Below are 23960 nucleotides of genomic sequence, written 5' to 3'. Positions count from 1 at the left end.
TGAAGAATAAGGTGGATAACTTAATTTTTTAATTTTCTTATGTTTGCAAATATTTCATCCATATAACTGACCAAACAACCCCGTGGGTACATTGTTTTGTGACATTTTATGACTTGACTTCAAATACATATTTAAATATGTGCCCCTGGACCACAAAACCAAAGATTTGTAAAAACATTTAAAGCTGAATAAGCTTTCCATTGATGTATGGTTCGTTAAGATACTTCAATATTTGGCCGTGATACAACTATTTGACAAACTGGAATTTGAGGGTGCAAAAAATCTAAATTTTGAGAAAATCACCTTTAAAGTTGTCCTAATTCTTAGTTCTTAGCAATGCATATTACTAATCAAAAATTTTGTTTTGATATATTTTCAGTGGGAAATGTACAAAATATATTTATGGAACATTAGCTTTAATGATTTTTGGCATAAAATAGAAATGTATCATTTTGACCCATACAGTGTATTATTGGCTATTGCTACAAATATACCCATGCTACTTAAGACTGGTTGTGTGGTCCATATGAGGTTAACTTTGACTAGAAAGTAGAAATAGTAGAAATATTGGCCAGACAAGGTCTGCCATTGAAATTACATTTTTAATAACTATAAAGCTGCTTGTCATATACTTTTACAGTATGTTTTATATCCACACAGGTAGGTGTTTTGGCGTGCATAACATCTCATACAATTTTTATGATTTAAATAATAAAATCTGACCTTAATGCACCCCCAATTATAAAATAAGCCATGTCGCTGTGAAATAACACATTTCCCTCCTGTTTTAGAGTTTCCAACATGGTTGAGATAGCAATCGCAGTCCACGCTTTTCATCCAGGTGCCCCATACTGCACGGAAACGAATGAAACTGCCAGTTCCCAGATGGATAGCGCTGCCCTGGGCACTGCCAATCTGCTGGAAACACACTGCGACCTTGAGCCACAACGCTTGGGATGCTGAGGTCAGAATTACAGTTTCTAAACAAGAGAAAGACAAGAGCTTTCCAGGACATCCATAATATCAGTAGGAAAGGGGATACGGGATCATGGGATAGGGCAGAGAGCTGATGCTATTTTGAACATTTCGTTAAAAATGGAAAATAACAATAGATCAGGGCTGTCATTTCTGATTGTAGAACAGATTGGACTAAATCAAGGGTTTTTGAGTTACGAGAGTTACATATCATCTTAGATAGGAGGGCCTTTGAATATTGTCTTGGACAAAGATGGGCCTTGGAGTCAAAAAGGTTGAGAAGCTTTGAACTAAATATCACCTTTTGCAGTAAACAAATGCTTTTCTGGAGCCAGTGAAGCACAGAATCAACTTTATGCTGCTTTGTCAACATTAGACTACACAAAACTGGCAATTAGACAATATTAAATCATAATATTGTCAAAAAAAAGAGAAAACCACTCACTGTTTTTTGGCTGGATAACTTGAGCTGTAATAAGTCACCTGAAATTGATCATCAACAAAGTGTTTAACTCCAACTAAAACACTAACAGCATCAAACATGTATTAATTCATCAAAAACGTAATAGAGAAACAATGAGAAACTCACCTCTAATGCATCCCTTGCAAATTTCAATGTTGTTAATATTTTCGTGAATGACTCACATAGACTTTGAGAAAAATACATTTTTATTCATTCCATGATTATTTATATGGATATACCGACTCCTGGAAAAAAATATTACAAGATATTACCTTCTCATAGCTGCTTAAAGGGACAGTTCACTCCAAAATGAAAATTGTATTGTCAAATACTCACCCTTCACTAGTTCCAAATCAGTATGACTTGATCTTCTGTGAACCAGAAAGAAAAATATTTTTGTGAAATGTTGGCAACCAAATAGTTGACTTCCATAGTATTAGAAGTCAATGGCTACCGTCAACTGTTTGGTTACCAGCATTTTTCTAAATATCTTGTTTTCAAGAGCTGAAATAAATTTTTACAGGAACAGCTTGAGGGTGAGTAAATGATGGCAAATTTGATTTTTGGCTGGACTATCCCTTTAAAATGTGCATCAAATCAACATTTTGCATTTAGAACAAGAACAGCAATCTCATTTTTAGTGCGTAAATAAATGGAACAAAGCAGATTAAAAAAACAGAGCAATCATGTCTGACCCCACACAGTGAAAAAGGCACACTAAAAGTGAGAAATTAATCATTTTTAATACAAAATGAAAAATTGCGCTCCAATAATACACAGTTATGCTTAACTCATACTATACACCAGCATACAGTTGGATTAGTATGCAAAGATTGTGATCCCTTTTAGGGCGCATGTTATAAAGAGGATTTAGTCCCAGTTTTACTGGTTATGCGGTGGTGGAGGAGGTGGAGGTGGGGGCTGGAACATAAAGCCCTGATTGGGCCCTGGGGGCCAGGGGGGCATTCCCATGTGAAAGGGTGGAGGTCCGGGAAAGGGTGGCATCATTGGGCCCAGGAAGGGAAACATGTGTGGATCTGGAGGGGGGAACCTGTAGTCAGGTGGGAAGGGAGGGCGAGCATGATAGTTGCTATGAAAACCGCCGCCACGATTGTGATGGTGCTGCCCACGGGGAGTGTTGCGGTTCTGTCGGGGCTTCCGTCGACCGGCTTTATGAGGGGGTAGACCTTTATGGGCGTCCGTTTCATCCTCTGGAAAGTGCAAACAGTGATTAACAAAGCGCTTAGTGCATATACATATGCATGGTGCCCCATGCAGGTACAAATCTCACCTGAGTCAGAATCGTTTTTCTGCCGTCTCTTTTGCTCTTTAAGCTTTTGTTTGGCCAGCCTCTCTTGCTCATCATCGCTAAAATCGAGTGCCTACATAAACACAGAACAAAAACCAATCAGCGGAGAGGCTAAATCACCACTTATTAATAGATAATATCCATGACACACTATTAGGACAGGATTTCGCTCTATTCCGTAGAGTTTAAGCCTTTGTTGACCTGATTTCCTAAAACATTATTATAAAAACAGCACATTTACCTCAGGGGGTGGTTCCTGATCATTTCTCCAGGATGCATCTGAGCCTTTGAACCTTGTTTAAAAGAAAAGTAATTTGTAAATGTTTGTGAAAATGTACCACAGCAGAACAGCATTGAAGATATTTCAGTAAAACTGAGGTTCTCACACTTTGAGTCGCTCTGTAAAGATATAGTCTGTGAAATCTTTAATTTTGGGGGCGAAGTAAACCGGGTCTCGGATTTTAAGGTCTTTCTGGTCGATATCCTCTTGGGAGTTAAACCTCAAAACATAGTAGGGCTGGCAAACTGGACCGAAGACTTCAAAGATCTGAGGAGAAACCAACATTTTAGTCCCACAAAACAACTGAAAATTGCATACCATTACTCTCTTTGGCAAGTTAGTGTACATCACATTGAAGCCTGTTTCCACCACTAAATAAAAAAAAAAGGTCATTTCGACTTTCTATCTAACAATTCTGTCTTTTATTCTCACAATTGCGCATTTACATCTCACAATTTTGACTCTTTTTCTTTTTTCAAAATTAGATTTTATATCTCACAATTCTGAGAAAAAAGCCAGAATTGAAAAGAAAAACTAAGAATTGCAAGATATAAACTTTTTCAGACTTTTCTCAGAATTGCATAACACAAACTCACAGTTGTGACTTTTTTCACAGAACTGTGAGATCTAAACAAGCAATTGCGACTTTTTTCTCAGAACTGTGAGATATAAACTTGCAGTTGTTTCTTTTTTTAGAATCGGGAGATATAAACTTCCAATTGTGATTTTTTTCTCAGAATTGTGAGATATAATCACAATTGTGACTCTCGCAATTCTGAGAAATAAAGTCACAATTGTGGGATATAAACTCTTATCTTACACTTTATTTCTCACAATTGTGAGTTCATCTCACGCAATTCTGGGGGAAAAGTCAAGAATTGTGACTTTATATCTCACAATTCTGACTTATTAACTTGCAATTGCATGTTAATATTTCACAATTCTGACTTTATTTTTTGTGGTGAAAACGGTGAATATCGCCACCTTGTAGGACAACAGATTTAAAATAATTTTATGAATTGTTACTGATGTTTGATGAAATATGCCACAGAAAGATAACTGTTACTGACCTTGCCAATAGAGTTTCTGTTTTTGGTGAATAACACGCTGTCTTCATTCAATGTTGGTGTGTTCTTGTACGACTCCACAATCACTAAATAAAATGAAACAATTTAGTATGAAATGTACTTTAAGTACTTTAAGCCAAGGCAAAACTTGCATGGTGTCTCTCAGCTAAGATGTAAAAATATATGGATAGATACAGTCCAAAAGTTTTGAGAATTACATAAATATTGGAAATTGGAAAAGTTGCTGCTTAAGTTTTTATAATAGCAATTTGCATATACTCCGGAATGTTATGAAGAGTGATCAGATGAATTGCATAGTCCTTCTTTGCCACGAAAATTATCTTAATCCCGAAAAAAAACTTTCCACTGCATTTCATTGCTGTCATTAAAGGACCTGCTGAGATCATTTCAGTAATCGTCTTGTTAACTCAGATGAGAATGTTGACGAGCACAAGGCTGGAGATCATTATGTCAGGCTGATTGGGTTAGAATGGCAGACTTGACATGATGCTTGAAATCATTGTTCTTCCATTGTTAACCATGGTGACCTGCAATGAAACGCGTGCAGCCATCATTGCGTTGCATAAAAATGGCTCCACAGGCAAGGATATTACTACTAAGATTGCACCTAAATCAACAATTTATAGGATCATCAAGAACTTCAAGGAAAGAGGTTCAATTCTTGTTAAGAAGGCTTCAGGGCGTCCAAGAAAGTCCAGCAAGCGCCAGGATCGTCTCCTAAAGAGGATTCAGCTGCGGGATCGGAGTGCCACCAGTGCAGAGCTTGCTCAGGAATGGCAGCAGGCAGGTGTGAGCGCATCTACACGCACAGTGAGGCGAAGACTTTTGGAAGATGGCCTGGTGTCAAGAAGGGCAGCAAAGAAGCCACTTCTCTCCAAAAAAACATCAGGGACAGATTGATCTTCTGCAAAAAGTATGGCGAATGGACTGCTGAGGACTGGGGCAAAGTCATATTCTCTGATGAAGCCTCTTTCCGCTTGTTTGGGGCATCTGGAAAAAGGCTTGTTCGGAGAAGAAAAGGTGAGTGCTACCATCAGTCCTGTGTCATGCCAACAGTAAAGCATCCTGAGACCATTCATGTGTGGGGTTGCTTCTCATCCAAGGGAGTGGGCTCACTCACAATTTTGCCCAAAAACACAGCCATGAATAAAGAATGGTTTCAAAACACCCTCCAACAGCAACTTCTTCCAACAATCCAACAACAGTTTGGTGAAGAACAATGCATTTTCCAGCACGATGGAGCACCGTGCCATAAGGCAAAAGTGATAACTAAGTGGCTCGGGGACCAAAACGTTGAAATTTTGGGTTCATGGCCTGGAAACTCCCCAGATCTTAATCCCATTGAGAACTTGTGGTCAATCCTCAAGAGGCGGGTGGACAAACAAAAACCCACTAATTCTGACAAACTCCAAGAAGTGATTATGAAAGAATGGGTTGCTATCAGTCAGGATTTGGCCCAGAAGTTGATTGAGAGCATGCCCAGTCGAATTGCAGAGGTCCTGAAAAAGAAGGGCCAACACTGCAAATACTGACTCTTTGCAGAAATGTCATGTAATTGTGGATAAAAGCCTTTGAAACGCATGAAGTGCTTGTAATTATATTTCAGTACATCACAGAAACAATTGAAACAAAGATCTAAAAGCAGTTTGGCAGCAAACTTTGTGAAAACTAATATTTGTGTCATTCTCAAAACGTTTGGCCACGACTGTATATATAATTCTTTTTTTTTTTGGATAATAAAAAAATTCTTTGAACACCAAATCAGCATATTATAATGACTTCTGAAGGATCATTTGACACTTAAGACTGGAGTAATAATGCTAAAAAAAAATCAGCTTTGCATCACAGGAATAAATTACATTTTGAAAATATTTAAAACTGCATTTTTAAGCATTTAAATGCAGCCTTGAACAGTAACTTTAAAAACCTTGCCAACCTCAAAATCTTGAACGGTAGTGAATGTATGCATAGCTTTTGGCAGATGCCTATATACCTAACTGCTCCACAACGCTTGATATTGTCCCAATGGGCTCCATCTCTGTATCTTCTGGAAGGCTGATTTGGAGGTTCTCCACGGCAGGAAGATCCTACACATACAGAAGATACATTACAAGGGTCTTTGTTGATTCGATCACAGCTTAGAAAACTGAGATATTTGCCAATAGAAACATCAATTTGGTTTATAGATTGCCGCTTAGCTTCTCACATCGATAAGCAGCTCATCTTGGGTTTTCAATGGTGCAGGCTTTTTCTCATTGCCCATGGCAACACCTTCATCATCTTCCACACTGTTCATGACTAAATTAATAGGCTCAGAGGAAGAAGAGGTTGAGGATGATGAAGAAGAGGATGTGGAGGATGAAGAGTCTGAGTCACTGAATCATATAAAAATAAGAATGAATCAGTATTAGCTTTTTGGAACTTTAGGCACACAATGATAAAACTACCATCTATGAGCTTTATATGAGGTTCTTAAAGCACAAAATTTAACATATTATTTTACCTGTCTGAACAGTTGTCATCAGAGCTGTTTTCTCTGTACTGCATGCTCAGCAGACCCAATGATCCAGTCCCAGATTGTGGACTAACCACAATGCTACACTCCATCTTTTCAGGTCCAGCCTGAACACTGGAGATCTGATCACCTGTTTGTTCAGGCTGAATAATGGAGATCTGATCTCCTGCCAGTCCAGACTGATCACTGGTTGAATGTTCTCCTGTTGGTCCAAATTGACCACTTTGCTCAGACTGAATGCTGGTGCAGTGATCTGCTGTCAGTCCAGATGATCCACCAGTGCTTTGGTCTCCCATCTGATCACTGATGATCACTTTTGTTGGTCCAAGCTGACCACTGGAGCTCTGATCTCCTGTCAATCCAGACTGATCACTGGTAAAAGACTCTGCTTTTGGTTCAGGTTGATCACTAGAGCTCTGATCTCCTGTGTGTATAGCTTCTGTTGGTCCAAGCTGACCACTACCGCTTTGATCTTCTAGTTGTTCAGACTGACTACTTGTGCATGGCTCATCTGTTGGTCCAAGTTGAGGACCCAAGCTCTGATCACCAGTCGTTTTATTCTTAAGCTGTGTATTGTTAGTATCCAATTCCATTTTGTCTTTGTCAGATCCTTGATCTTGATTCTGTAAAAGAAACAAGAGTATATAACGAGTTAAAACTCAATACAAATGTTATTGTGATCTAATATAACAATGCAAAAGTACATGAGAAGAACTCTTGTGTCAAATCAATATTTCTGATATTTAAATGTCTGCCACGTTTTTGACTATGCCTTTAACTGTTATATACTTTAATGTTTATGCTTTATAAAATGGTTTGAGCCCTGACTGAAAGCACTTTATATAAACATATTTAAGCAAATACAATACCAGTCAAAAGTTTTTAAAAAGTAAGATTTTTTTTTATGTTTTTCTTTTAAAAAAAGTCTCGTCTGCTCACCAAGTCTGTATTTATTTGATCCAAAATACAGCAAAAGCAGTAATCGTGTAAAATATTTTTTGCTATGTAATATAACTGCTTTCTATTTGAATATTTTTGAAATGCAATTTATTCCTGCGATCAAAGCCAAATTCTCAGCATTGTTACTCCAGTCTTCAGTATCACATGATCCTTCAGAAATCATTGTAATATGCTGATTTGCTGTTCAAAAAAATATTTTTTTTTTATTATTATCAATATTTAAAACAGTTGAGTACATTTTTTCAGGATTCTTTGACGAATAGAAAGATCCAAAGATCAATTTTTACATGAAATAAAAAGCTATTGTAACATTATACACTGTGCAATTCAAAAGCTTGGAGTCAGTATAGATAAATACTGCACTTTAATTTAGCAAGGATGCTTTAAATTGATCAAAAGTGATGATAAAGACATTTATAATGTTACAAAAGATTTCTATTTCACATAAACGCCGTTCTTCTAAATCTTCTAATTATCACAAAAACCTGACAAAACTTCTACTCAGCTGTTTTCAACGTGATAATAACAATAATAAATGTTAGCAGCAAATCAGAATATAAAAATTCAGCTTTGAAATCACAGAAATAAATTACATTTTAAAATATATTCAAATAGAAAGCAGATATTTTAAAAAGTAAAATTTTTTGCTGTTTTTGCTGTACTTTGAATCAAACAAACGCAGGCTCACTGAGCAGAAGAAACTTATTATTGTTCAAAAACTTGACTGGTAGTACATTTTTATCGTTGTTTTTATTATAACGCGTTAAACTACATTATATGGTCACGTGATATCATGAGGCGGCGACCCGTTAAGTGTAGAAATAAAATAACTTTTTCTAAATAGAAGACGTATGTCAGTTCCTCATCTAACGCAAGTGTACATCCTTTAAATTATATGTCTCATAAATGCGGATTGTTGTTATATGGGTGATACTTTTTTAATCATTGAAAAATACCGAAGGCCCCTTTAAGTAATCAGAATTCAAGATTAAAGTGGCAAAGGAGGTTGGCAGTAATGCTGTGACTTGCAATCCAATTTAACATCCAACATTTGACATTTGATTCTCTCAAGGTGAGCTGCATCTTCGACTATCACTTTATAAAAATGACCTAACTGCTGAAGCACATGCTCAATAATCGATAATTCACGTTTAAAGTATGAGTTTACACTTTTCTAACCGTTAACGTTACTAGGAATTCGCTTCCGTATCAAGTGCACAGAAATTAATATGAATTATCACAACACTCGTTAGTATGTATAAGATTATTTACCTGGCCATCAATTACGTTCTCTGTGCTTGAATTCTCCATGTTTAGGTTTCCATGTGAGAACAGCGTGAAGAAAGCGCTTCAAATGTGATTTGACGTCATCGGCGTCACAACAACAGGAACCGCAGGAGTCTTTCAAAATAAAGGTCTCAATCGTTACTGTTACTAATACTAATTAAAACGTTCGAAAATGAAGTAAATATGTTTATTGAACATATTTAAAGATATATGAGGAACACTCTTCATTGTTTACAAAGTTATATGTAATGTCAGTTGTTCATACACCGAACGTGGTACTGAAGAATCAGTATAAACGTGAAATGAAATTCTAAAGTGTTGTAATGTAACAGAAAAATCAACTCCTTCGAGCCGGATTCGAACCAGCGACCTAAGGATGTCAGTGATCAACCTCTACAGTCCTCCGCTCTACCAACTGAGCTATCGAAGGTCTATCGTGACGTCATTCACACTGGAATTTACTTGGTAGCAAACGTATATGTGGTTATTCCACTTATTCACTGTTAAACAGTTTAAGACTGCTCTTATATTATGTGTATCTGGATTTACATTTCAATATTTTTGTCATGTTCAATTATTCTTCTTTAACAAAAAATAAATAAATAATAAAAAATAAAAATAAAAAGCGATCGTTAAATAATCATTTTGCCGTTAGGTCATCGTTATAATTACGTTAACGTAAGCTATTATTAATATATTCAAAATACTTATACAAGTTACGTAAATAATACTAATTACATGATAAACTGCTGGTTACTAATAAACCGAAGCAAATAAACGTTTTCCTTCGAGCCGGATTCGAACCAGCGACCTAAGGATTTCAGCTTGTTAAGCCACTACAGTCCTCCGCTCTACCAACTGAGCTATCGAAGGTCTGCCCAATACCGAAATCTACTTCTGATTGGCTTGTCAGTCGACCAATCACAGACGGGTCTTTTAACAGCATAAGTTTTAGCTTCTCTTTTTTAACTTCATTGAGTAGAGGCAGGAAATACTCTACAGTGCATTTCGTTCGTTGAATTTAAATGCTGGATTTTAGCTTACAAAACATATAGCCAAGCTACAGCTCGTGTAATGTTAAAAAGTTACCAGCAGATGGTGCTATGGGTACTTAAATCCTTGTACGTGTGCATTAAGAATTTGCAACTTCAAGAGAAAACAAAAGTTTTGAACAGTACGATTTTTTAAGTTTTTTAAAGAGGTCTCACCAAACCTGCATTTATTTGATTAAATAATATTTTTACTTTTTAAAATAACTACTTTCGATTCGAACATATTTTAAAATGTAATGTATTGCTGTGATTTCAAAGCTGAATGTTTAGCATCATTACTCCAGTCACACGATCCTTCAGAAATATTTCCGTTATTCTGATTTGCTGCTTAAAAACATTTATTATGTTGAAAACAGCTGAGCAGAATTTTTTCAGGTTTCTTTGATTAACAAAAGTTTACAAAAAGAGGATTTATCTGAAATAGAAATCTTTTGTAACAATATAAATATCTTTAGCATCACTTTTGATCAATTTTAAGCATCCTTGCTAAATAAAAGTATTAATTTCTATAATTTCTGTACAAAAAAAAAAAAAAAACGACTCCAAACTTTTGAAAGGTGTGGTCACTGGTCAGTGTATAATGTTACAAAAGCTTTTTATTTCAGATAAATGCTGATCTTTGGATCTTTCTATTCATCAAAGAATCCTGAAGAAATGTACTCTGCTGTTTTAAATATTGATAATAATAAAAAAGTTTTTTTGAACAGCAAATCAGCATATTAGAATGATTTCTGAAGGATCATGTGACACTGAAGACTGGAGTCATGATGCTGAAAATGTATCTTTGATCACAGGAATAAATTACATTTTTAAAACAAAGTCAAATAGAAAGCAGTTATTTTAAATAGTAAAAATATTTCACAATATTTCTGCTTTTGCTGTATTTTGGATCAAATAAATGAAGAGAAGCAGAAGAGAATCCTAAAAAAACGTGCTGTTCAAAAACTCATGTTAAACGAAACCTGTAGCCTATATCTTCCGTGGATCACACACAAAAAAAGATTGTGAATGAGACCACCTTATTTTTGCCTTCCGATCTCATCCGCATCACAGCGTTTTGCTGCTTGATATTGCAAATTGGTGTGTCTTACCATATTATTTTAATGTATTATCTTAATTATGAACACAGGTTTATAGTGCAAACAGTCTTACCATTTACTGAACGTTTTTATTCTTCATGTCATTTCCCCATAGCGGCTAATTAACCGGATAAACTTACTACCACGTTGGAAAATAAAGTGGATAATCTCAGAAAAATTATAGTAATACAGGTTTGAGTAAATGATTATAGAATTATAATTGAGAGTTTTTCTCTATGAAATATTATTAAATCATAAAGCATGAATTACACTTCTAACCGTACTAAAGAGCAAAATTATTCACGCCCTATTATATTCTGATGTTTTAAGGAAGGATATTTATCCACCTTCTCTTCCCGTAAAGAGGTGACAGCCATTTGTAAATTTGGCGTCCAGCTATATTTAACCACACAAAATGGCTAATTTTACTGCTTTATAATGCAAATTGGTGCGTTTAATTATCTTAATTATGAACCCACCGCAGTTTTATTCTTCGTTGTTATTCTTCGGAAGGCTTACTTCCGCGTTGAAGAAACAGGTGGAAAATTAATATAAATCTTCGCAGTGACTTGAGTAAACAGAAAAAAAAAGCAGCACACACAGAAATGTCAGGAGGCCTTGAACCTCAAGTGGTTTAATCCTAAAAAATATATGGCATGATTGACAACACAACCTGGATCAGATGAAATAAATCGAATTAAAAAACGTATGAAAAATAAATAATTAAAAATGTTATGCAGTTTTTGACGTCAGATATACTTTTCGCTCAAATGTTACGAAGCCTGCGGCATCCTAGGACTCAAATTATGTCAACCTGTATCGTCTTAAAAAAAAAAAAAAGGAGAAATTTAAGGTTTATTATGAGTCACATCTGAAGGTTTCCAAAAAATAGATATATCATTAGTCACGTTAAACACAAGAGATAAACAATGGCACATATTGGGTTTCTAATTTCAAAGTTAAGCGGTGCTCTGAGGACTGTCATATTCAGGAGACAAAAGTTAAATAAATTACTACCATTAACATACATATTTGAGTATTATATACAAGGGAGTTATTGGAACAAAATCTACAATTCAAATTTCGCCATCGAAGTATTACCCTATTTTACACCGTGTGTGTGTGTGTGTATGTGTGTTAGTTCTTGTATCTGAATTAAAAAAAAAAGAAGTCCTGTGATAAACAGGTGATACTTTTATGCATCCTCACCAAGTCCAGCAAAATAGACTCTTTCTCTAAAGGAATAATATAAACAAACTCCTCTATGTACAGGATTCAACAGAACAGGTAACAGACTAACTAAAACACTGATTCTGACAGATCCAGAGCTCAGAGCCTGGAGATTTCAGGACACGCTGTGACAAAAACCTAGATATGGCAAGTCTGATATCTCATTCAAACGGTGTTTGTACCCCATATTTACACTTTGCGTATTTGTTACAGGAAGTGAGCCACGTCACAGCAGCCAACTCCAGTCTCTGACCTCTGATTGGTGTAAACAGACACTTGATGAAACGACAAGGTTATCCACAGTTTCCCCCCTTTTAGTCTGCATCCTTTGCTTCTAATAAAAAAAAAAAAATCAAAGAATTGTAATTTTGTACATAGATTATGACAAAACACATCCTTCAATATCCCTTAAATTTCAAAAGCAATAGTGGTTAATATTCATAGGAAGAATTTAGTTTGTAAACAATCGAATCTGAATCTCCAGATGGCGTTTGGACTTAAAATGTGACTTTTTAGATTGTTTGGATTTAAGGTAAAAGAAAACAAAATCCTTCATGAACCACTGCGCGGACGAGGCCAACCAATCGGAAGCGAGCGAGAGAACTTGACCAGCCAATGAGAAGGCAGAATTTGTTTGGTGCGAGTCCAGACTCCAAGCAGTGGCATAGTGATGGTATAGAGATCAGTGGCTAGTAATTGGGCATTTTTTTGGCCCCTGCATAGCTGAGAGGTGCCAGTGGCAGTATTCGAGCAACGTGGGATGAAAAATCGCATGCCTTTTCGCAAAAGCGACATCCAGGGTGTGTTTAAAACAAGCCGAGCATGAGTTCACATATATGAGTCTTTTAGGGAATTCTCCGACGTGTTTTTTTAAAACAAAAACGCTGAAATGGTGAGGGTGCGACATTGTTCAGTTCAATACCACCAATACGGAAGCCCTCTGTAAACCTTAGAAAGTGCTGCCTATTGGCTACGAGCACTGTCCGTCTCTAGCTCCGCCCCCCTCACAAAGTGTCACAGGTCTGTCTTCTGCAAAGCCCCGCCCACTACGCATCTGATAGGCAACTTTGAATACTGTCCATCCATAACTGTGCATTCGCGCTGTCCTGGGCACAGAAGTTGTACACTCTTTTGGTCGTCTTGAGCTGAGGGAAGAAAGAAAGCGGGGAAAATGTTAATAACGGGTCATGGATGAATAACGCAACATGTGCTAATAGAGGTCTTACATCAAAGAAGGCTTTGTCGTCTATGTTTTTGGGGGCTCCCATGGTGGGCGTCCCTGGGAAGACAGATTCCACTTCAGCTAGATCGATCATTCCCTTGCAATCTTTGTCTTGCCTTGTTTCATAGTAGCGCAACTGGGAAAGAGAGACAAACGCTGGATAAGAGCTTCAGTTTCACACCTTTTGAATTATTTCTATGAGAAACACATTATGGCTCCAAAACCAGTTTTCAGTGTTTGGTTAGCAGTAAAGCAACGTACCTGGTGTTTGGTCTTATCCAGTACAAACCATCGTGGCTTCCAAGGTTTCAGCAAAGCACCTCTTTTGTATAATATACCCTCAAAGCTCCTATATCCAGAAACAAACATATAAAAAAAGATTACATTTTAGATTTTTATTCAAGAGATGTTTCTTTTAAACATTTCTATTTATCTTTAAATAATTCGATTTCAATTTTAGTATTTCATCTTAAACTTATCTTTTTATCAAATTTTATTCCATCTAATATTTTATATTGATAAAATACAATATTTATAAAATACTGTATGTGCTTTATTTGTAAAATAAATAAAAAAAAAATAATATATATATATACACACACACACACACACACACACACACTATTACAGAATTTACTAATATTTTAAATTAGCTATAATTTCAGTTTTCATTTTAATTTAAATAATTCGATTTCAATTTTAGTATTTTAACTTAAACTTAATGCCAATGCAACATTTAATTTTTTTTAAATTCCATATAATATTTATATTTTATTACATTTATTTCATTGTCAATTACTATTTAATAGTTTTACAGTGACAACACTGATAAAATACATAAATGTAAAAAAAACATTTATTTCTTACACAACTGGACCATTCAGAATTAACTAGTGAAAACTAAAAAAAAGTATTAAAAATTGGGTAAAAAAAACAACAATGTACACTTTCTGTTATACATTCATATAAATTTAAACATTTTAACCTGAAATATGCTTTTTTTTCTCTAATGTTTCTATTTATCTTTAAATAATTTTAATTTGAGTAATATTTTAACTTAAATTCATCTATTTCAGTTACTTGCCAAGGCAGCAGTTCTAATTTTTAAATGTAAAACATCTAAGAAATTCCATCTGATATTTTTTTGAATCATGTCAATTACTGTTTGATAGTTTTAGAACACTGGTCAAATTAATAAATAAATGCAAAAAAGTTGAAAATGTTGTTCTTCCAAAAACATACGTGGGGAAGCAGCTGAAGTATGAAGAATGTGTTTACACACCTGTTCTCGCTCTCAGTGCTCTGAAACTGGCTGTAGAGCGTGCTGGTACTGGGTCGACCAGCCGCGGGTGTGGATGTGGCGCTGACCTCGCAGTCCAGTGCCAGGTTGATGGAAGATCCGACCCCGCTTTCCTGCAGATACACACCTTGAGAGCGCCGCTGGTGACTCAGATTCGACGACATGAGCAGAGAGCTGGAGAAGGAGTGCTGGGATAATAGAAAACAAAATATTAGTTCACCATCCATTAGTCATTTATAGATAAAAAAAATAGATGAACATCTTACTCTGCTCTCTAGTCTGGACTCAACCCGTTGGGCCGTCTTAATCTTGTCCCAAGTGTCCTTCCATTTTTCCGTAGGTTGTCCCAACTCAATTTCCAGATTCTGCACATCCTAAAAAGATGATAAGATATTAAGAAAAGATCAGGATTTGTGTCTAAAAACAGCTTCATTATAATGAGGACGTCTGCTTTATTCCTCACCTGCAGGAGTTTAGTGATGGCATCAGGAAGGACTTTACTGAGGCTGTCATAGCAAGGCCAGACAATCCTCCGCTGGGACTTGGGGGCCGTCGTCTCCTGTCTATCCCCGGCTTCCTCCTGTGGCTTCTCCGGCCGACCCCGCACTAATTCCCAGTCAAAGGACGGACCCTCAGACAGTGTTTCCTCTGTGTAAAAGTCCCAGACCTTCAAGTTGGAGATGAAACTGTAGGGTTTCAAGACCTGCAAGACAAAAGAAAGGTGAGTTACACACACTAACCAATAGAGGGCACTAAAGTCATTTAGATTTGTGTCTTGTTTTTTTAAATATTTCAGATCAAAACTAAACAGTTACCTCCTCCTCCTCAGGAGAAAACATGTAGTTGTAGAATACAGGGGTCTTCTTGTTGAGCCGGTCGATGTAATCCCAGACAGACTTGCACACCTGAGGGTTCTTCCTCTCACCTTTTTCCTCATACAAGACTCCTACACAGACAAAATATTGGGATAGGGCCAAAAAGGGTTCAATGATTGAACACTATAAATAAGCACCATGAATCTTCCTGATTTGACAGCATTACACAATCAGAGTACAATGACATAAAAGATGATTCGATCACAACCATCATTACACAGCATTTAATAAGTTGTTGGCGATTTACTTACCGAGCTCTATACGCTCATAGTCTGAGTCCAGCAGGAAGGTACGGAAGCGGTTGGAGACGTAGTGGTAGGCTAGGAACTTCAGATAGTACTGACTGAACTCAAACTCCATGGGGAACTGTAGATGGATCTGTTGGGAAAATAAGCAGAGGGAAGATTATTGAAATGTAAAACCTTAAGCTGCTGAACAATTAATTACATTTGCTTGCATTAGACCAAGGACCAATACGAGACTCTTGAAAGCAAATTGCAAGTGTAATATCTACGTTTATATGGACAACACCACAAGATAATACTATATAAAACAGTACAGTTGAGGTCAAAAGATTACATCCCCCTTTCAGAATGTGCAAAATGTTAATTATTTTACCAAAATAAGAGGGATCATACAAAATGCATGTAGTTAATAGATGAATTTATAAAAATGACCCGTTCAAAAATTTACATATACTTGATTATTAATACCGTGTTACCTGAACGATCCACAAGCTGTTTTTTTTATTGTTTAGTGATAGTCCCTTGTTTGTCCTGAACGGTTAAACTGTCCGCTGTTCTTCAGAAAAATACTTCAGGTGCCACAAATTCTTTGGTTTTCCAGCATTTTTGTGTATTTAAAGCCTTTCCAACAAAGACTGTATGATTTTGAGATCCATCTTTTCACACTGAGGACAATTGAGGGACTAATGCAACTATTACAGAAGGTTCTAACACTGATGCTCCAAAAGGAAAAAAAAATGCATTAAGAGCTGGGGGTGAAGCTTCCTTATTTTGTCTAATTATCTTTTTTTTTTTTTTTCATTTAGTACAGCCCTTCAGAAGCTTCAGAAGATAGTTATATGTTTCCCAGAAGACAAAATAAGCTCCTTGGCTCTTATTGCAAAAAAAAAAAATTATATTTAGGCAAAATAAAAAAGATGTTTGTTCAAAAGTTCTCACCCCCGGCTCTTAATGCATCGTTTTTCCTTCTGGAGCATCAGTCAACGTTTGATCCTTCTATAATAGTTGCATATAAGTCCCTTAGTTGTCCTCAGTTTGAAAAGATGAATCTCAAAATCATACAGTCTTTGGAATGGGTTCAAATACACAAAAATGCTAAAAAAAAAAAAAAAAAAAAAAAAAACTAAGAATTTGTGGCACCTGAGGGATTTTTCTGAAGAACAGTGGGCAGCTTTAAACAACTATCACTAAACAAACAAACAAAAAAAAAAACAGCTGATCATTGAGGTCACAAAATTAAAAGTACTGTGTAAAGGTCAGCTTTTTTTAATAGAGATTTATAAGTCATTTGAAAGCTGAGGAACAGAGAATAGAGTGGGCAAGTTTTCGTCTTTTCTTCAAACTGCCTTATCAGTGAGAAGGACATGGGAAAAGCAACCAGATCTCCAGGATTTCTGGAAGCGTAATCGAGTTCATTGTGTAAGAGATAACAATCATCCTTGACTTCTTGTCAAATCCAGATTCAAGGTTCTGAAATGCCACTATTAAGCAATCTCACTCTTCAAATGTGAGAGGAAAGACAGTCCTTTCTTATCTTCAGGGTAAATGAGCTAGATAGGGCTTGAGCAATCCACATGAGTTATAGTAAGTTATCTCATCTTCAAAGGTGTGGTCCATTTAGTGTGACAAAGCAGGAAGTTAAGTCAAGTATTTGTATATTATCTGTCTTTCTGTACCTTCTCATACTATCATTAATCATATAAAAGTTTATTCTTTTACCGTTTAGGTGGACAAAACCTTCTAAGAATGCGGTGATCGCTCTGTCAACACCCAACAAAACAGCATGTGCAAGTTTTACGACGTACAAGAAAAGAACTTTCCAGAAATAGATTTAAACAGCTCCACTGACAAACAGAATAAAAATACATGTACAAACAAAACATCCTGCATGCAACAATGCCATGCATTTGATTGCATAAAGACAATGGTGAAACATAAAACAAAAAAACAAACAAAAAAACAAAGTTAGTGATTCCCGAACAGCACATATTGGGTGTTCATTAGGATGTAAATGTAAACTAGTCTTAAGTTTCACAGGTATATTTGCAGCAATAGCCAATAATATATTGTATGGGTCAAAATAATCAATTTTTCACTGGAAAACCCATATCGGACAGCAGCCTCTACACATACCTGGTGCACACAGTCAAGGAACTGTAAGAAGACAGGTGTGAATCCACTGCTCTGGCTGGCTAGCGTCTGGGCTCCACGATGGCTAAATCGATGACCGAACGATAACCACTCTTTCTCCACAAGCAGCCTGAAGCCATCGATTGTTCGGTAGTATGGATCCGACAGAAGTTGCACCAGGGACACCACCTACATCCAACACAGCTTTAATGCAGACATGAACAAACTCAATGGCAAATGCAGCTAATCCACATTTAGATGTTTGTCCTACCTGTGTTGTGACATCCCAGCCATCTTCCAAACTAACCATGACAGAGGAACCCGTGTCCAGGAGTTCCACAACAAGAACGGACACTTGAAGAACCCTGTGAAGCTACGGGACACGAACATCAAGAACATCAAAAAATGTAGAACCAACTGACCGAAACGCTATTTTTAAGTTAAATGAACCCAAATAAAAGGGGAAAAGTGGTAAGGTACCAGATTCATCCACTCTGACTCTTCCAGGCAGCGGTGAAAGGTCATGTTTGGGTCACTGCTGGATGAGGAAGGCACACAGGCTTTCATCAGCTTCTTAAAGCTGTTCTTGACCTGCCGTACATCAAAAACCTCGATGGGAACCACCTCCCACTGCTGGAAGGAGTCTTGCTTTCCACCCTGAATGCAACAAAAAGAAGGCTTAGCTTGAGCAGCCACAATTCAATACGGCAATTAATGTGTTAATTGTTGTATTTTAGCAAAATTAGAGGGTCATACAAAATGCATGTTATTTTTTATTTAGCACTGGCCTAAATAAGATATTTGTGACCCTGGACCACAAAACCAGTCATAAGGTTAAATTTTACAAAACTGAGATATATACATCATATGAAAGCTCAATAAATAAGCTTTCTATTGATGTATGGTTTGTTAGGATAGGGCAATATTTGGCCGAGATACATCTATTTGAAAATCTGAAATCTAAGGGTGCAAAAAATCAAAATACTGAGAAAAACACATTTAAAGTTGTCCAAATTAAGTTCTTAGCAATGCATATTACTAATCAAAAATTACATTTTGATTTTTGGCTATTGCTACAAATATACCCCAGCGACTTAAGACTGGTTTTGTGGTCCAGGGTCACATTTCACAGTCCACAAGAGAAAAAAATAGCTGAATTTATAAAAATGACCCTGTTCAAAAGTTTACATACACTTGATTCTTAACACAGTGTTTTTACCTGAATGATCCACAGCTGTGTTTTTTTTTTTATGATAGTTGTTCACAAGTCCCTTGTTTTTTTCCAAACAGTTCAACCCTCCAGGTCCCACAAATTATTTGGCTTTTCAGCCTTTTTAGTGTATTTGAACCCCTTTCCAACAATGACTGTATGATTTTGAGATCCATCTTTTCAAACTGAGGACAACTGAGGGACTCAAATGCAACTATTGCAGAAGGTTCAAACTCTCACTGAAGCTCCAGAAAGAAACACAATGCATTAAGAGCTGGGGGTGAAAACTTTTGAATGGAATGAGGATGTGTACATTTTTCTTACTTTGCCTTAACATCATACTTTTTTTCATTTAGTACTGCCCTTCAGAAGCTACAGAAGATACGTACATGTTCCCCATACGACAAAATAAGTTAAATTTTCCCTGATCTTTAAATGCTTTGAACCTTCTGTAATAGTTGCAACCGAGTCCCTTAGTTGTCCTCATTGTGAAAGATGAACCTCAGTCATTGTTGGAAAGGGTTCAAATACACAAAAATGCCAAGAAAACAAAGAATTTGTGGGACCTGAAGGATTTTTCTGAAGAACAGGCAGTTTAACTGTTCAGGACAAACAAGGGACTCTAACAACTATCACTAAACAAAAAAATCAGGTAACAACACAGAATTAAAAATCAAGTGTATGTAAACTTTTGAACAAGGTCATTTTTATAAATTCAGCTATTATTTTCTCTTGTGGACTATATGTAAATGTCTTCTATGTGAAATATCTTATTCAAGTCAGTACAAAATATAAAAATAACATGCATTTTGTATGATTCCTCTTATTTTGGTCAAATAATGAACGTTTTGCAGATTCTGCAAGGTGTCTGTAAACTTTTGACCTCAACTGTATTTAACCTCAAAAGTATTTAAGCTAGCAACCTTGAGCTGGGACTTGTCTCCAATGATGTAGAGGTACGCTCTCTGTTGGCGAAGGAAATAGGTCTCGGTTGGGCCTCCATTAGCCTGAGGTGATTCTTTCCCAGCCAATCTGTTCCCCACATCAGGGTTATACGTGCTGAGCCGCCCACTCCCACGAATGCTGCCCCATTTTCCTGGGAAACACAAACACAGACAGAGATCATTCACTGATGGAGAACAGGATTTGCGGAATCATATGTGTGTGTGTGAATTTGCATGTTTATTTGGGGATTGGCTACAGACACTAAACAAATAGGACAATCTGGTGGATCACATGCAAAGAGATGCTCATCACATCCTCACAAACAGTCAAGTAAATCAAACAGACATGGTCAACGATTAGTTAGCACAGGAAAAAAGGATGACAACACTACACGGACACTTAGTGCTCAAACTCGCTGGCGTCTTTGTTGAGAGATTTGATTGGTTAGATTGGAGAGCAGGGGCGGGCCTACTGTACCTCTAGGCGAGTTGCGGGCCTTGACTGAAACTCTAGGCTGAGAGAGGGAGATGACCCTTGCCCTCTGACCCAGTGCTAAGGTCAGACGACATAAAAATGCCCGTTACCATCCGCAAACAATATCGGGCAGCCAATGGATGTCAAAAACTTAAAGAACTTATAAATGCTTGGGAACAGAGGAATGAATGGTGGGTTATGTCTAAGGATCTTAAAACACACTCTCACCTCCTCGACTGAAGGTTCCAGGCACGTCCTCTTTAGTCCCCATGACTTGTTTCATTAAAGCTCCTATTTTAGGTTGCCTCAGCTTGTCTGATGAATCTGAGGCCCAAAAATGACACACACAGAACACATTAAGGTGTGAATGTGACTCTGGACTACAAATCTAGTCTTAAGTAGCACGGTTTGTAGCAATAGCCAAAAATACATTGTATTGGTCAAAAATAATAATTTTGTCTTTTAAGCTAAAAATCATTTGCATATTAAGTAAAAATCATGTTCAGTGAATATATTTTGTAAATTTTCCTACTATAAATATATCAAAACTGAGTTTTTGATGCATTGCTAAGAACTTAATTTGGACAACTTTAAAGGTGATTTTCTCAATATTTAGATTTTTTTGCACCCTCAGATTCCAGATGTTCAAATAGTTGTATCTCAGCCAAATATTGTCCTAGATCAACGGAAAGCTTCACCCTTATGACTGGTTTTGTGGTCCTGTGTCACAAATAGTTAAGGTACATCTAATTTTGTGACATGGTCTGGGAAAGTTAATATAGACACCTGAAGTACTCATGTGGGAGGACGTGAAGCCGCTGAGCGTGTTCCTCCCACTGGCCTCGCTGTATGAGGGCATGGAGCTGATGATGGCCTGCAGATACTTCTCCTGCTCCAGACTGGTGGAGTCGGCCTGGGACGGGCCTGGAATCCAACACAAATATGTTTACTTTTAGTTTAATAAGAGAATCAGTTAAAAAAAAAAAACTACAATTCTATCATTAATTATTTGCCCTCATGTCGTTTCAAACCCATAAGACCTTTGTTCATCTTTGGAAGACAAATTAAGACATTTCTGATGAAATCTGAGAGCTTTCTGACCCTGCATAGATAGCAACGCAACTGACACGTTCAAGGCCCAGAAAGGTAACTTTGGCAAGTTAGCTAAAAAGATAAAACCAAAGCTTATTTGATGATACAGTAATTTTATTTCACAATAACAATTTATATCATTATTTTATCTTTGTTATTATTAATAAGAACATGGATGCAAGTAACAAACTCAATTTCAACAAATTTGCACTTATGACTGGTTTTGTGGTCCAGGGTCACATTTATGATAGTTTTTTGTGCAAATAAAACAAACTCTTCGATGTGTCAGTTATGTTGCTGTCTACGCAGGGTCAGAAAGCTCTTGGATTTCATCAAAAATATCTTAATTTGTGTTCCGTACATGAACAAAGGCCTTACGTGATTGGAACGACATGAGGGCGAGTAGTTAATGACAGAATTTTTACTTTTGGGTGAGCTATCTCTTTAATCTCTGCTTCTGGTTCTGACCTGCACTGGGTGCATTGGGTGATTTGAAGAAGCCCACGACGCCTTTAGCATGCAGGCCGGCCGAGCGCAGCAACACAGCTTTGGTGCGCGAGTTCCTCCAGCACACCACAGGGAAGCGGTTTTGCCGGTAGCAGCGGCAAATGCGCTGAATGGTGGAATCAGGGATGCTCTGAGGCACAATCAGTAACCCTGGGTAACTGAAACACACAAACAGAGAGCCAATGAGATTTGGGTGCAATTGCTATACTACGCTTTTTCGTTTCTAAGAATTCTTTGACTCACCTTCGGCAGACCGTGTACATCCGGTTGACGGTGGAAATCCGGAAGGGCTCGTTTTTAGAGCGGGTCAGACTGTTGCTGAGCGTTCCCAGTCCAAGCCGCTGGTAGTCCCGACAGCAGGCCCGTTCGACCACGTTACTCATGGTCTGACGGTCTGATGAGCGGATGGTGGAGGACAGCGTAAGCGAACTCTGGTCTGGCTCTTCAGACACTGTTGGATGAAGATATTTTGTAAATTCCCTAGCATAAATATATCAAAACTTAATTTTTAATTAGTAATATGCATTTCTAAGAACTTTATTTGAACAATTTCAAGGGTGATTTTCTCAATATTTAGATTTTTTGGCACCCTCAGATTCCAGTTGTATCTCGGCCAAATATTGTCCTATCCTAACAAACCATATATCAATGGAAAGCTTATTCCGATATATTATTCAGACTTCAGATGTTGTATAAATCTCAGTTTTAAAAAAATACCCTTATGACTGGTTTTGGGGTCCAGGGTCACACATAGCCATCAGTCTGCAAACATCAGTCTATCAGTGTCAATGTGTGTGTTTTTCTTACCAGAGATCTCATCCTCATCCATCTCAGACTGTAAACTGCTGCGGTTTTCCCAGGTTGGTGGAGAGTACTTCTTCCGGGTCACATATTGACGCCCAATGGTCCTCTTTGCGGTTTTAACCAGGTTTTTAGACAGCGTTCTAGAAGAAACAGCAACATTTGAATCACTTGAAAAATCAGATTTATGTTACTTTTTCAAGATTCTTTGATGAATATAAAGTTAAAAAGAACAGCATTTATTCTTTTCTAACACTCTAAGTGTTTACTATCACCTTTTTATCAATTAAACACATCTTTGATGAATAGAAATAATATCTTTCAAAGAAAGAAGGAAAAACGGCAGTAATATTGTTACAAAAGACTTCTATTTTAAATAAATGCTGTTCTTTTTTTTAATATTTTATTTATCAAAGAATGCTGAAAAAAGAATGACTGGTTCCAAAACATTAATAATAAATCAGCATATTAGAACGATTTCTGAAGGATCATGTGACACTCAAAAGTGGATTAATGATGCTGAAAATTAAACTTTGCATCACATGAATAAATTCTGTTTTAAAGTATGTTAAAATAGAAAACCACTATTTTAAACTGTAATAGTATTTCACAATATTACAGTTTTATCTGTATTTTTGCTCAAATATAAGCAGCCTTGAAGATCAGAAAAGCTTCTTTGAAAACCTTATTGATCCTAAACTATCATGTAGAACAGAACTGCATTTGAGTTTGCCATGACATCCATTTGCTGCGAATGCAGGATCTTAACGCAAGAACCTTTGCAATTTCCACTGCTGAATAATTCACGGCTTGTCAGCCCCACCACATGCTATTTCTATTCCTCTCTCTCTCCGGGTTTTTAACCAGTGCCACTGGGACACATGACTCTAACAGGAAAAGGCTGGACTCAGAAAGAAATTG

General features: G+C 36.8%; 2 protein-coding genes and 2 non-coding genes across 4 annotated transcripts in view; all 4 read right to left on the bottom strand.

Annotated features, from left to right (window-relative positions):
* Positions 1–1672: 1672 nt before the first annotated feature.
* naf1 (nuclear assembly factor 1 homolog (S. cerevisiae)) lies at positions 1673–8957 on the bottom strand. Its single transcript, XM_073838423.1, has 9 exons — positions 8863–8957; positions 6619–7253; positions 6322–6490; positions 6109–6202; positions 4098–4180; positions 3134–3294; positions 2989–3040; positions 2730–2820; positions 1673–2649 (listed from the first exon to the last, which is right to left on the bottom strand). The coding sequence occupies exons 1-9, from the start codon at positions 8899–8901 to the stop codon at positions 2321–2323; spliced, it is 1653 nt and encodes a 550-aa protein (XP_073694524.1). The 5' UTR covers positions 8902–8957; the 3' UTR covers positions 1673–2320.
* A 262-nt stretch (positions 8958–9219) lies between these two features.
* Positions 9220–9307, bottom strand: trnay-gua (transfer RNA tyrosine (anticodon GUA)). Its single transcript is given in 2 exon segments — positions 9220–9255; positions 9271–9307. It is a non-coding gene; the product is annotated as a tRNA-Tyr (tRNA).
* A 353-nt stretch (positions 9308–9660) lies between these two features.
* On the bottom strand, positions 9661–9750 carry trnay-gua (transfer RNA tyrosine (anticodon GUA)). The gene is given in 2 exon segments: positions 9661–9696; positions 9714–9750. It is a non-coding gene; the product is annotated as a tRNA-Tyr (tRNA).
* Positions 9751–11614: 1864 nt separating this feature from the next.
* sbf1 (SET binding factor 1) overlaps positions 11615–23960 on the bottom strand; it is a 72922-nt gene continuing 60576 nt past the window's right edge. The window contains exons 23-40 of the mRNA XM_073837714.1: positions 23046–23182; positions 22482–22689; positions 22200–22396; positions 21426–21563; positions 20868–20963; positions 20643–20717; positions 20144–20316; positions 18491–18667; positions 18282–18383; positions 18014–18199; positions 15887–16013; positions 15576–15706; positions 15224–15463; positions 15027–15134; positions 14743–14948; positions 13722–13809; positions 13465–13596; positions 11615–13383 (exon numbers count right to left, since the gene is read on the bottom strand). Of these exons, the coding sequence (XP_073693815.1) occupies positions 13285–13383; positions 13465–13596; positions 13722–13809; positions 14743–14948; positions 15027–15134; positions 15224–15463; positions 15576–15706; positions 15887–16013; positions 18014–18199; positions 18282–18383; positions 18491–18667; positions 20144–20316; positions 20643–20717; positions 20868–20963; positions 21426–21563; positions 22200–22396; positions 22482–22689; positions 23046–23182 (2620 nt within the window). The 3' untranslated portion in view covers positions 11615–13284. The remainder of the gene's footprint in view (positions 13384–13464; positions 13597–13721; positions 13810–14742; positions 14949–15026; positions 15135–15223; positions 15464–15575; positions 15707–15886; positions 16014–18013; positions 18200–18281; positions 18384–18490; positions 18668–20143; positions 20317–20642; positions 20718–20867; positions 20964–21425; positions 21564–22199; positions 22397–22481; positions 22690–23045; positions 23183–23960) is intronic.

This window comes from Garra rufa, chromosome 4 (genome assembly GCF_049309525.1).
Source record: "Garra rufa chromosome 4, GarRuf1.0, whole genome shotgun sequence".
Taxonomy (NCBI): domain Eukaryota; kingdom Metazoa; phylum Chordata; class Actinopteri; order Cypriniformes; family Cyprinidae; genus Garra; species Garra rufa.
This window is presented reverse-complemented; position numbering and strand designations above follow the sequence as displayed.

Coding starts and splice junctions, on each gene's coding strand:
- naf1 (XM_073838423.1), bottom strand. CDS start 8,901: ATGGAGAATTCAAGCACAGAGAACGTAATTGATGGCCAG. Junction 6,203..6,321: donor AAGATGAGCTGCTTATCGAT/GTGAGAAGCTAA, acceptor CTGTATGTGTAG/GATCTTCCTGCCGTGGAGAA. Junction 2,650..2,729: donor GAAAAACGATTCTGACTCAG/GTGAGATTTGTA, acceptor TGCACTTTCCAG/AGGATGAAACGGACGCCCAT.